This window comes from Prinia subflava, chromosome 6 (genome assembly GCF_021018805.1).
Source record: "Prinia subflava isolate CZ2003 ecotype Zambia chromosome 6, Cam_Psub_1.2, whole genome shotgun sequence".
NCBI classification, from domain to species: Eukaryota; Metazoa; Chordata; class Aves; order Passeriformes; family Cisticolidae; genus Prinia; species Prinia subflava.
The window spans coordinates 21,332,861-21,345,842 of NC_086252.1; the positions used below are offsets into that span (position 1 = coordinate 21,332,861).

The 12,982-nt window shown below is 37.3% G+C and overlaps 1 protein-coding gene across 1 annotated transcript in view; it reads left to right on the forward strand.

Annotated features, from left to right (window-relative positions):
* The window catches only part of GRB14 (growth factor receptor bound protein 14), a 60,597-nt gene that overhangs the window by 33,122 nt on the left and 14,493 nt on the right, over positions 1-12,982 (forward strand). The window contains exons 3-5 of the mRNA XM_063400637.1: positions 2,165-2,321; positions 6,798-6,919; positions 9,041-9,115. Coding sequence (XP_063256707.1) covers positions 2,165-2,321; positions 6,798-6,919; positions 9,041-9,115 — 354 coding nt within the window. The remainder of the gene's footprint in view (positions 1-2,164; positions 2,322-6,797; positions 6,920-9,040; positions 9,116-12,982) is intronic.

Genomic DNA, 12,982 nt, shown 5'->3' on the forward strand with positions numbered 1-12,982 from the left:
CGACTCTTAACCCTTTTAAAAAGAATTTCTCTTAAAATATCCATCAAGAGCCTCAGCATGGGCTGTACGTGCTCTTGCTGTAAAATAAGCGTATCACTGAACTTGATGAGTGCCTGGGGAAAGCTGCAGTTGCTGCTCTGTGCCATAGAGTCCCTAGCCAGCATGCTCATGTGGATTCCCACCCTGGATTTATTGCAAGAATATTGGGAAACAGAGTATTTCAGCTGGAAGGGACTTAGAGCAATAGTCAATACTTGGAAAGTTGCTTCAATTCTTTGCTTTGCTTTCACCTTCTTTACTGTCTCTCTCCTTTTGGGCATTCCAGCCTGTAAAATCCTTTAGGTTTAGCCTGACACAGCCTTGCTGGACAGACTAATGAAGCTGTCTGTGACTTTCAGTGCTGCCCCAGAGTAGGACCTCTTTTAAGGTGATGGGATACTGTTTCCTCTAGTCACCCCTACAGCCCTCCATCCCATTCACAGTGCACATTCCCTGCTAGACACATCTTTTGATTTCATCTTTGAATCATTGTAAATATTGCAGGAATTTAAATAATTCATGCTAGTTTAGCTTGAATGGCCATACATAATTTCTGTGTGACTGGAGTAGGACTTAGTGTGTGTGGAACCAGGCTCTGCTGCCAGTAGGCTGCATTGCTGCTGGTCTCCCTTGCTTAGCAGAGGGAGCACTGTGAAAGCACGGAAATCTTACAAAACCAACCACAGCCATCCCCCATGGCTGCTTTGGCAGTATTAAATTCAGTGGCAATGCCACTTTTTGCCTTTTGTATTAAATGGAGGTACTGGGCTGCAGCTTAGGCCCATTGGATCTTCTTTCTCTGAGGTCTGCCTCTTTCCCTTGAAAGTGTCAGCTTTGAGGTGGTTGATGCATGAGTAGGGAGAGGTTTTTCAGTACTTCAGGAGCATGAATTTAATGTTTGGCATATATTTGAAGAGTGGTGTTGTGGCAAGGGGGGTTCAATATTGTGTGGAATTTTTGACCTGTCAACATTTGTTAGGTGCAATATTAAAGCAAATGGTCATGGACTTCATTCTCATTTAATGCACAGGGCCAAAGTTTGGAACCAAACTGCTGTATATCTTTAGTTCCACTGAGAAAACCAGGTTTGTGGAGAGGGGTGAGGCCATCAGTGTGCTTTGAAATCTCAGTGTGGTTTACAAATGGAATCTTTTTTCCTTGACCTGATGTTTGGAAAACATGAGTAAGAGGACCTGGTTTTTTTAAATTATTTTGGGATTTTTTCTGTTGGTGGGAAGACACAGGTGGCAGGAGATAGAGTTGGAGTTCTTGCTCACTTTCGTACCAACTTCAGCACAAAGTAGAGAGGGAGCTGCCTTGACAAGTTAAGGCACAATACGTTGCTGGTTGTTTATTAGATGCTTGAAATGAGCATGTATTTGGTAAGGCAGCTGTTAAGAATGACTGACAGTAACAGGCTTGTTTGTCTTTAAAGCGAGAACTTGTATCTTGCTGTTTAATGAGGGGTTTACAATGGTATTTAGGTTTTGTGCATAAATTTCGGGAGAGCTTTGTCTTGCATTCTCATGAATATGGAAAAATTCAATAAACTGAGAGGAGTATTTTGTCAGTTAAAAGCATCTTGGACACCCTTTAAGCTGAGGATGTGTGTGCAAGAACTCCAGTTCTTGCTTGTCAAAATTTGAAGCCACTCTGTAACATCTCCTGTTTTGTTGTCTACAGAACTGTGAGCATCTTGAGTCTGATTGCCATTCTCTGAGCTAACTCCTATATCAAATTTTTCTACAGTTCTGCAGTTACAGAGTTCTTGAGTTTCGCCATTTTTTTATGCTCTGCAGTTTCTTTTTCAGCGTACTTAAGAATGTACAGTTTCACTGCATTTATTTATCTCTCTATTAATGTTTTTTTAAAGCTAATGCACCAATCTGCCCAGTGTCCTGTGGCAAGGGATATCCAGTAATTAAATTTAGAAGTGGAATATGCTTTGCTTGGCTGTTCTGTTCTCAGTTATGCCATTGCACTAGAGAGGAATAGCTGTCTTTCATGTTGTGTTCTGTGTGTGGGGGTTCTTGTCTCAGTCATGAAGCTGAGAGAGCAACATATATGGAGTAACTGAAGCAAAGATTAAACTTATGGATATTTTAGGGTTTTTTATTTATTGCAGGTGATCAAAGTGTATAGTGAAGATGATACTAGCAGAGCTTTGGAAGTCCCAAGTGATATAACAGCCAGAGATGTGTGCCAGCTCTTGATACTGAAGAACCACTATGTTGATGACCACAGCTGGACTCTCTTTGAGCAACTTACCCACACAGGTTTAGGTAAGACTAATAATATATAGTGATATGATGATAAATTAGGTGTATGGTTTGTATTTTCACATGGAAGGACAATTCTAGTAAAAAGGCTTGGAAGCAAAATTATGGGAAGTCTTGTGTGAATTTTTGCTTTTTGGGGTTGTTGCTTCTGATTATTTTTGAAAACATAGGTATAAACTAGATTTTTTTCACAGTACATTTGCTTCACACTGCTTGATCTGCATCTGTGAGAATCGTTTGGAAGACACTAACATTTAAAGTTCTTATTGCAAATTCTTCCTGGCTGTACCTTGCTTTTCTCTGGCAGTTCTTCCTCTATTATGGTTAGTATTTCCTGCTTATCTTTAGAAAGACCTGGGTTATTTTAATTGCAAATAAAATCCTGTTTGTTCCCAACACACCTGAGTGAAATATCTTACATCAGGGACAGAAAGAGGTTACACAGTGCTATTTTATCTTTACTACAGCACTCGGTTTTCAGCAATAATATCAGAGTGGGCTGTCAGTGTTTTCCTTCACTACATTCAGTTTGGCTAGATTTATGGTGAACTCTGGGACAGTGCTACTTTAAAAGGAAAACAAAACCATTCATCTAAACCCCCACATAGGATCAGGGAACTGTGTTGAAGCAATGCCATGTGTAGTATTTTAAGTTGCTGGTAACAAGATGTTCTGAAAGCCTTTCACATCGCCAGTGTTCCTCTAGTGTATTAAAACTTGTCTTTTTCTATATAGAGTTCAAAATGTGTAATGTGTGGTTTCAAAATATAACTTCTGATCTCTGTGCCTTTTTGAAGTGTATAGGTGTACTTCTGCAATGAAAAACACATAAGGCAAATTAATTGTAGGGAGAAATGATGTAAATAGGGAGAGATGTAAAAAACGCAGAGTACAGGGAAGACTTTCCTTAGCAAGAGAGGAGTTTAGAAGCCCATGCTGGAATGTAATATTGAACCGAATCACAATTTAGACAATCTTACGTGCTTTCACAGCACTGTGTTTCAGTATTGTATTGTGTGTGCTTTTGATAGGAAATTATGTTAGAAAAAAAAATCTACTAGAAGACAAATGCCAAAGAAATATGGTTATAATTTCACATCACTCAAAATTTCCATGTTATTCTTGAACTTTGGCACTGTACTAGAGCTAAAAAAGGTAGTACTTCTGCAACTTCAAGGGCAGTTCCATCTGCTAGTGCAAAGTGTGGCTTGAAAAAGAGGATGTTCTGGATGCCTTCCTGCATTCTAAAATACATAGAAAACTCCATGGAGTTCTTAATTTTCAAAAGAGACTGCATTGGTACCTGCTAACTCCAGTGGTGTTGATTTAAAAAAAAGATGTACACACCACAAACAAAAATCAAACACCCCCCCCCAAACATTTCCCTGGCCCCTCCCTCCCTCTCCCCCAGATATTTAAGTATGGCTAAATTTTATTGTTAGAGTCCCTTTCTCTGGATGTATCTAGGGAATCCAGCCGTGTGCATTTGTTGAAAATAAACTTAACTGTGCATCTCTGACTCAATTATGTTTAACAGCTGTATTTTAAGGATGAACTTCAAAAGCTAAAACTATTTTGTGCCCTTTTATACTCCTTTATCCTATGAAGGCAGACACAAATGTTTTTCAAATATCTTTTCTTGCTTTGTAAGATTTCAAAGATATTTGTAACCTTTTGCACTGAATGTATTAGCTGTAAGATGCTTCCAACTCAGAGCAAGGTCAGAGTTAAATCTGGGTCGAGGCTGAAAATGACTGCTGTAGAAGAAGAGGTAGCAAAATGGCTTTAGAAAACAGTACTAGATAAACAGTAGAAGTGGTTTTTGTATTTTATAGTGTAGCTGATGTAAAGTAGTGTAGTAACTATTGAAGAAGACACCTTTGTTAAAGCATGCCAGAATAACAGTGGCACTGTTTCTCCAGCTTTCTGTATTTGCACAGCACACTTTTTGACAAGTTGTGTGTTTTCTTCAATCTGGAGGATTTCTTGGAAGATTTCAATATCGAATAATTAGTGAAATTTATTTTCCTAATATTCTGATACTCTTGAAATTGCTGAAGACCTTCATTCACCATGCAGTTTTATAATTGCTCCAGCTGCTTTCAGTGTAGTCCTAGAAAAAGGTGAATGCTTCATTTTAAAAGTAAAATAATTTCCTAGATGATGACGTTGGCAATTCATATTATTGGCCAAGGAAAGGAACAATTTGAGATATCCACTATATATATTTTAAGTACTGAACAATAATGGAATGATTTTTACCATACTGATTTAGATCTGGTTTTGTTAGAAAGAATTAACATATTCATCTTGACTTACTTGAAGTAGATTGTTAAGCACTAGAAGAGTAGCTTGAACAAATATTTTTCAAATGATGAATTAGTTTGGGATTGCTTTCTGTTTGTTATTGTTGTGTATTTTACCAATGTAAATTGGTAAAATCTTTTTCATCTCATAGGTTAAGTGAACCGGTATTGAAAGGAGAAGTGCCGTGAGCAAATGTGTGTGTCTGTGTAAACTCCAGGAGGATGTGGATTAATAATTCATCCATCAGTTAGTGAATATTTTCTTTAAAATCTAGCAGCTGTCTGAATACTCCTGAATTAGATATAATTGCATGAATCTTAGTGAGCTGAGTACAGTGTTCTACTTTTAATCAAGACAGACATTAATTACATCACTGGATTGTGTCTTCATTGCTGTGTGGAGTTATCTGCTGTGAAGGCTTAAAAAGGAAAAAAAAACCAACAAAACTCCCACCTGAAGCAAAGCATAAACCCACAGTCTCTATCTTTCAGTTTTCACAAACATGTATGCCCTTCAGGGCAGAGCTGTATTGAACACTAAAGATGGTTGTGTCCTCACTGCACTCACTGCACTGTTGTGTCCTCACTGCTCAGCCTTCCAACTCCCAAGTTTGAGTAGTGAGGGTTCTATTTCAAAAATCTGAAGTTCAGCAATTCTTGCAGCTCTATAAATCAATATATTTCAGAACTGTACCTTTCTTGTGTGTGTTCTTTTTGTCCTAACATATTGAATTCAAATACATTTTTGAATGGTTTTCACAGTGTCTAAGATCATTGAAAGCAGCTGAAGTGTGCCTAAATTTGGATGATGTTATGTCATGCCTACCACCAAGTACTTTGGTGCTGGGAGTCCCAAACTTCCACTGCAGTTCCCCTGACCAGGACAGGCTCTGAAAGCAGAACAGTTACCCGTAACTGCTCTCCTCTATAAGGGAATTACTATCTTCATCTGGAAATTTTTCCATTTCTACTGAGAATTTTTTGTGCTGACTGTAAACAGTTCTGGGTTTGCTTCTGCAGCTGAACACACATGTTCTAGGGATCTTCTTTTGAGTAGAGGGTGGTGCCTTGGCCAGGCACATCATCAGTATCTTTCAGTTGCATTTTGATTTCACTCTGCATTCTTTCAGGTAGTCTGGGAAGGCTGGGAAGGCTTATAAAGCATTACCTGTGCAATAGTGCTCAGCAATGTCTTTCTATTTTTTATTTAGTTTAAATTTTTTCCCCACTGGGTGGTTAGAGAGGAGGCTTTTTGAAATATGTTTTATCATGTACTCCAGTATAAAATCTTTCATATGCAATAAATACTTTCCATAGTGAAGGAGGCTGTTGTACACTGTAGCAGGTGCTCCTCATGTTAGAGATAGCAGTAATAAAGAGATGCTAGAAAGGGAGATCGAAACTCTCCAGTCTAGTTGGAGGACAAATTTATCTACCTAAACTGAAGGGCAGCTTTTTCATGTCACCATTTAGGGATGTGATTACAGGCATGTTTTTTTTTTTTTTTTGAGGGCAGTCAGTGTTTCAGTTCCTTCAAAAAAGTAAGTTTACTCAGTTATAAAATATTTTTCTGTGACACCTTAAAAATAAAGAAATATCAGCACCTTTACCCATCCTTTGGGGTGATGCACAATGTCATATTTTTCTACCAAGAAGTAAGTCTTGAGGAAATGGTGTTTTCTTAAATGTCACAATGCCAAGCATTTAAGAGTTTTAAATGTCATCTCAGAGGAGCACTTTCTCTCTATAAAACTGAAAGGAAAAAAAATGCTGTTTTTAACTAAGAGCTTCAGTTCTTTAGTGTCTCTTTGCCCTTGCATCTGAAGAATGTGTTTTGGAGTAGAACAACCTGTACAAGGTTTTAAAATGCTTACTTTCCTTCCACTATTTTTGGGTATTTTTTGTTTCCTGAATTTCTTTGTGGTTTTATTTGCTTCATTTAATGTAGTTACAAAATGGGGTTTTCATATAGCATCCTTAATCTCAGTCTTTTTGGACTCAAAAATTGGTTAAATTCAATGAAGAATGAGCTAAATTCAAAGGAAGTTTAACTTTGCTCCAGTTTATCTGTAGGTCGTGAGAATTCCTTGTCTTCTGCTAGTCATGAGCTTGATATTTGCTTTTGCATTTTCTTTTTATTTTTTTTTTTGTTTGTTTGTTTATTTTCTTATAGGAAGAGCTATAGAAGACCATGAATTAGTGATGGAAGTCCAGTCAAATTGGGTAATGGAAGAGGAAACCAAACTGTATTTTAGAAAAAATTATGCAAAGTATGAGTTTTTTAAAAATCCACTGGTAAGTCCTAACATTATATTTGTGAAGTGGTGCAATTACTGTTCTAAAAAGCAGCCTTTTTTGTTGCCCAGAGATAGTCAGAGTTTAAATTTTTTAGTGTAACAACAGCATAAGGAATAATCGAGAGGGAATGTGTGAAATACAGGAATGTATTGTAGTGCATGTGATCATTGGCTGGTCCCTTTCTTACAGCTGTAAAGCATCCATGTTCATTTTTTTATTTTTGGGGGTGATGGGAGCAGCAATGGGTTTAATTGTATTGAAATTTTCACATGGATGTAAAACAAAATTAAATTTTGGCAACTCCGTGAACTTTTCATCAAGTGACAACATAACGTAAAATGAAGCAGTGTGAGGTGGGGCACCTGTAGCAAAGATGATTTTATTGTTGAAGTGAAAATTGAATGTTCTGGCCCAGCACTGCCCAATTGCAGCTTCTCCCAGCTGTAGCTAAATGACAAGTGACACAAAAGGCCATGAGCAGCCATAACCTATTAGGGGTAAGTGAAAGTGAAGCCAAAGTTAGCATACATAAGGGATGCAAGGAGAGCAGAGAGATCTTGTAACTCAGAGATGTTGCCAAAGGTTAATGCTGCTGATTCAGACTTTGGCTGATGGCAAAGGCCATGGAAGCAGTCCTGGCTCAGCAGAAGGAGCTTACCATCTGTTTGCTCCATGGTGTATTTGGACAACTCCTAGTGCTGACTCTTATAAAGCCAGCTTGTTTCAGATGTAAAAGGAGGAAATAGCAGAATTGTGTGAGGGCTTAAAAGGTAAAAAGTGAAAGGGAGCTCAGATTATCTGTCTGTGTAAAAGATAAAAAGGTAAATATGTAAAGATAACAAAAAAATGTAAGAGTTTGGGGATTTTTTTTCTTTGATTGACCTGTGTGTCTCTGGACAAATTATGATAGATTTGTCCTAGATATGGAGATACCACAATACCAGTGAAAAAAAATTCAGCTTGAGATGGTCTACAGTTAGTAAGGAGGCTTCCACAGAATCACAGAATGGGTCAACCTCCCTGCTCAAGCAGTCATCCCAGAGCACATGGCACAGGATTGCATCCAGAGGGTTCTTGAATATCTCCACTGAGAGAGATTCCACAACCTTTCTTGGTAATCTGTTCCAGTATGTGATCACTTACATAGTAAATTTCTTCCTCATATTCAGGTGGGACTTTCTATGTATCAATTTCTGTCTGTTGCCTCCAAAAATTAAGTTTATGTATTGTTTAACCAGTTTAACCAGACCTGCAGCTACACCAGCTTTGGCAGGTATGGCTAAGCAGAGTTCTTCTGGGTGATCTGGGCCCAGCTGTAGCAAGAATGCTTTATCATAATGAGTTAATATGAATTAATAACAACCAGCAGTTGAATTTCATTAAAAATGGAAATTTCTGGACATTGGGTGGCCAAGGGAATATTAACTTCAAACTTGTCCAGGTCTTGAGAAAACATTATTTGTGATAGTCAAACTCTTGTGTGGTTCAGATCTGCATGACTGTATTGAACACCCCAGCTGCAGGTCTGTCCCATAAATTATCCCTTGAGCTTTCCTTGATAATGGAACTGCCATTTTAATTGTAGACTTTTAACCCAACCATATTGATATACTCAGATTTTTTTTGTTAATTTGTATAATACATAAAATAGAAGATTAAAAAACCTTTGAGACAACCTTTTCCATGTTAGTGGAAGTTATTCCAAAATATTTTACTGTGTTTCAAGTGTGATGAAAACAATAGTAAACAATGCACTTTTCAGTGTGTTGGTGTATAACCTCCTTACTTTGTAGCATATTGAAACCCCAGGCAAGTCTTGTATGTCAACAGCAATAGAAATTACTGCTAGAAAAACAACACTAAGGGCCAAATTTGCAATGTGATTTGCACTGGTGTCTGAAAGCCTCTTCCAGAGACTATCAACGTTATCTCAAAATTCTGTGTTTTTCAGCAAATAATGTATAGCCTGTGCCAATTTGATATTAAGGTAAGCCTAAATTATTGGATCAGGGAATCTTCAGTGTCTTGCACTGCACTGACAACTTAAATTGCACATACAAAAGAGAAAGTTTTATATTAATTTCTACAGAACTTTGATCCAAGTTCTTGTTGTTACAGAGCTTTTTTCCAGATCATATGATATCTTTTCCAAGTGAGACCAATGCAGCTCTAAGCCACTCTGGGATATTACAGGTATGTAATCCTTGAGTGAAGATGAACCAGCACAGCTCACAATTTCCCATTATCTCTGTTGTGTCAGCATAGTTCCTTATTGCTGTTGGATCTGTTGCTATGTTTTGAATAATTCAAGACATGGCTAATAACTTTTTTCCTCAAGAGGTATGAAATGATGTGTCCCTTTCAAGCAGCTATTATATGTCCACACTTGGAAACTTGGACATCCTTTAAGAATCAAGAAGCACCAAAACAGAGGAAATGCAGTGAAAACATTAAATACCTTTATTGGGTATTTCAGGTGAAAGACCCTTTTTCCTTAAATAGGTGGAGTGCTGAGCAAACTTAGCAGCAGGCTGTGGTACAATACTAAAGAACTGGTGATGTGACACAAATGGATATAAAAAGAGTTAAATGGTTAAACTTAATGAGTAGAAAATTTAGACTGACTAGTATGATTTGTTAGCTTGAAGGCTACTGTAGCCTTCAAAAAAAATTATGGTAGGTCACTCAGTGTTAGTCATCTTTTAAGCAGACACGAGATTCTAATTTACAGTGGGAATAATGAAATGATAATACAGAATGACCGTATCAGGGATCATCTTCTTACTTTCAAAGAGGGGAAAAATGAGTAATAAAGGTGGAAACATACACATCACTCTTGTTTGCTTGTCATTAGAAAAATTAAATAATAGAAGAAGAACTTCCACTGATCTTAAGACAGCAACTCTATGCATGAGTTTTGGGGATAAAGAATGATTGTAAAGGCAGTATAATAATACAGCATATTTAGGGCAGAAGCAGAAGGACACATAGAAATTACAATTTTCAAAAAAATCTACGTGATAAAGTCCACCTTAGCATCCACCAGTAAATGAGAACCATTTAAGTAACTAATTCTCAAAGCACTCCTCCATATTAAAGTTATATCCTTATAAAAGTGGATGTTAATCAAGATGTTAAGATTATCCCAAATATAACAAAAAAAATTGCAAATTAAATTTGACACACACTAGACTGTAAGTAATTTTTACAAACATAAATAAAATTTTTGTGATTTCAAAAGTGCTGCAAATCTAATGAAAATTGTTTCCCTTTTGCCACCTACATAACACAGATTTTGCAGTCTAGCATAAACATTTAATTTAGAAAACTATGTCCCCTATGTTAATAGAACTTTAAATTTTTTTCTCACAAATGTAATTTAGCAGTTAAAAAAAGAGACCTTTTTGCCATATATTCTTGTGCAGAACTTCTTTAAGCCCATATTGTGAGATCTAGAATGTGTTCAAAGCTGGTAGGTAACATTAAGAATCATTCTAAATACATCTAGTTACTTCCCATTTTGGTAGCTTGAAAAACACGTTGCAAACCCTCCTCTGCTGCTATTTTGTGTTGGATTGTATGTTTAATTGTATTTCATTAAGTAAAACTTAATAGGCACGAAGTAGAGAACACCTTGGTGGATTGTGCAGCCTTTGTGCGCATTTCAGCAGAAACTTTGGGTAAATTGTTTACAGTGAGTCACTATTTCCTTGGAAACTTTCATTAAGACAAGTTAATGGGCCGCATTATTATTTGTGATGTGCTTGGTTAAGTATCAAAAGAGACATTAGTTTGACAATTCAATGCTTACAAGTGATTAAAAAATCACTTTGATAGTTTTGTATCCTTTTGTGGATTGAGCTGTAAGCAAGTAAAATGTTTTCAAGGTCTGTTTTTCTTAACTCTCATTGAAAGTTGAAGAGTGAATATTTTGGCTGATGATTTTGAATCAGAACATCTTTGTAGAAAAGAGCCACAAAAACAAAAGAGAAGTTCATCTGTCTCCTGTCCATTTAGCATGTGCTAAGTAAAAGTCCTGGGTCTGGGATATCCTGAATGTCTGTGTATACCAAGGAGAGAGGTTTAATTGCTGTCCTGACGATCTTTAGCCTACAGGAGAGGTGTGTCACTGTATTGATCAGGGTATAGCTGCTCTTGAGACACAGTGCTGCATGTACTTGTATAGTGGTGAGCAGTCTGGGTGATGTGGAGCTTGCTTTAGGCTATTTATGGAAATTGGATGTTTTAAAATAAGTCAAAAATGAACATGGTATGAAGATTTTAAGATTAAGAGGCTTTCATTTCTTTAATCTCCCTGCTGTAGCAAGTCCCTCTTTCCCTAACCAGTTTCTCACCTGACTGCCATTCTGGGCTTCAGGCTCAAACAGACCTGCACTGAATTTCAGTCTCTTAGCAATCTCCTGGATGTTGTTTTAATCTCCCCATTGCCTTACTCTTTCGTCCACTTTAGATTTTGTTGGCTTCCCAGTCTAAACCTCTCAGGCGGACTGAAGCCTATAGGAGACAGTACTGAGACTCAGAATCAATTCTTCACCAGAATTACATGGTGTACCCAGAATTTCTCAGCAGGTTCAGGGTAAAAATCCAGCTCATTCCCAGTAGTAGTAGTGGTCTGGATCATGGCTAGCTGTCATCACATCTTTGAAGAAACAGTCATTAAATTCAGCATGATTCACAAAAACTTAGTACAATGATGGCTTCTTTAACTTCTTTAACTCCCCAAAACACTGCATAAATGCTCAAGAAGGATCCACCTTAGCAGATATTGTTGTTTCTGCTACTGCAGCTATTCTTTCATTCAAAATGTTGATGATGTAGACCAGTAAGTTTTAAAGTTAGGAGTGCAGCTCTCAATCTTTATCTGATTCAGTGACATCTAGGATTTCTGCATTATATTATATTCATCTGAGACTGTGCACTGTTTTTCCCATTCTGGTTTTTTTTTTTTCCACTTTCTGATTGATTTTTGTTTATTTGTTTAGGGGGTGTTTTTTGCAACAAAAGACTTTTATTTGCTTTGTTTCATGTTCAGAATGGTTTTAAATTAGTTGGTTTACAGCTAATCAAATGGTATTCAAGTCCTTAGCGCTGAGAGACATGGCATTTGACACCACTCTACGTATCCAGGTATATATTTCACTGTGTGGGGAAAAGGGTGCCAGTTTATTTCTGCATATTGTGTAACCTATCTGCAGCATACCATCATTTAGCTCAACCCTCTTCTTCCAGTATTAAGGATTTTTCTTATTTTTATCTGCATAAACAGGGATCCATTCCCTCTTATAACAAACTTATATGTACCTCCATTAAAAAAACCCAAAACAACAAAACAGAAGAGCAACAAAAAACCCCCAACAAAAACCAACCTGAAACAGAAAACAACCCAAGGAAATTTTCTTTCCTACTATCATTCATTTTTGGCATTTATTACAGACATTCAGTTCTCACTCTGAAATATTTTTACTGCTCATCCTTCTGACAGTTAATGGTTTTGACTACAGCTTGTTCATGTTCTGTTTTCTTGCACAGTCCTCAGCTGTCTTAGAAAGCAAAAGATGGATTTGAGATTGCCTTTTCCCTAGCACTACTGCTACTTTATTTTAATCGATAGCATGGCTACAACAATGACTGTCGAAGCTTAGCATTGTATTGCTCCTGCACTTAGGTCTGCTGAGTAAGAGGAGTGTTTTTCATGACAGCATTTCTGGTTTGAAGCTCTTATGGCAGAAATCCTGGGGAAGACACTTGTGCAGGCAGGAAGCCAACCACTCCTTTTAGTTTCAGCAGAGACATTAAAGCCTAAAAAGATGCTCTTTTTGTTTTGCATACATTGACTCGTTTAGATTTCCCCAAGGCTTTCATTTGACTTTGTTTATGGATTTTACACTTTTTCAGTTCAGCCTGTATATTTCCCACCAGTGAACCTGTTAGTACATGGCAAAAAGGAAGATTTACAGCTGGAACATGTACCAAGACCTACCCATCTGCATCAGTGTGGCTCCAATAGCTTAAACTGCATTTGCACACAGCTGTGTGCCA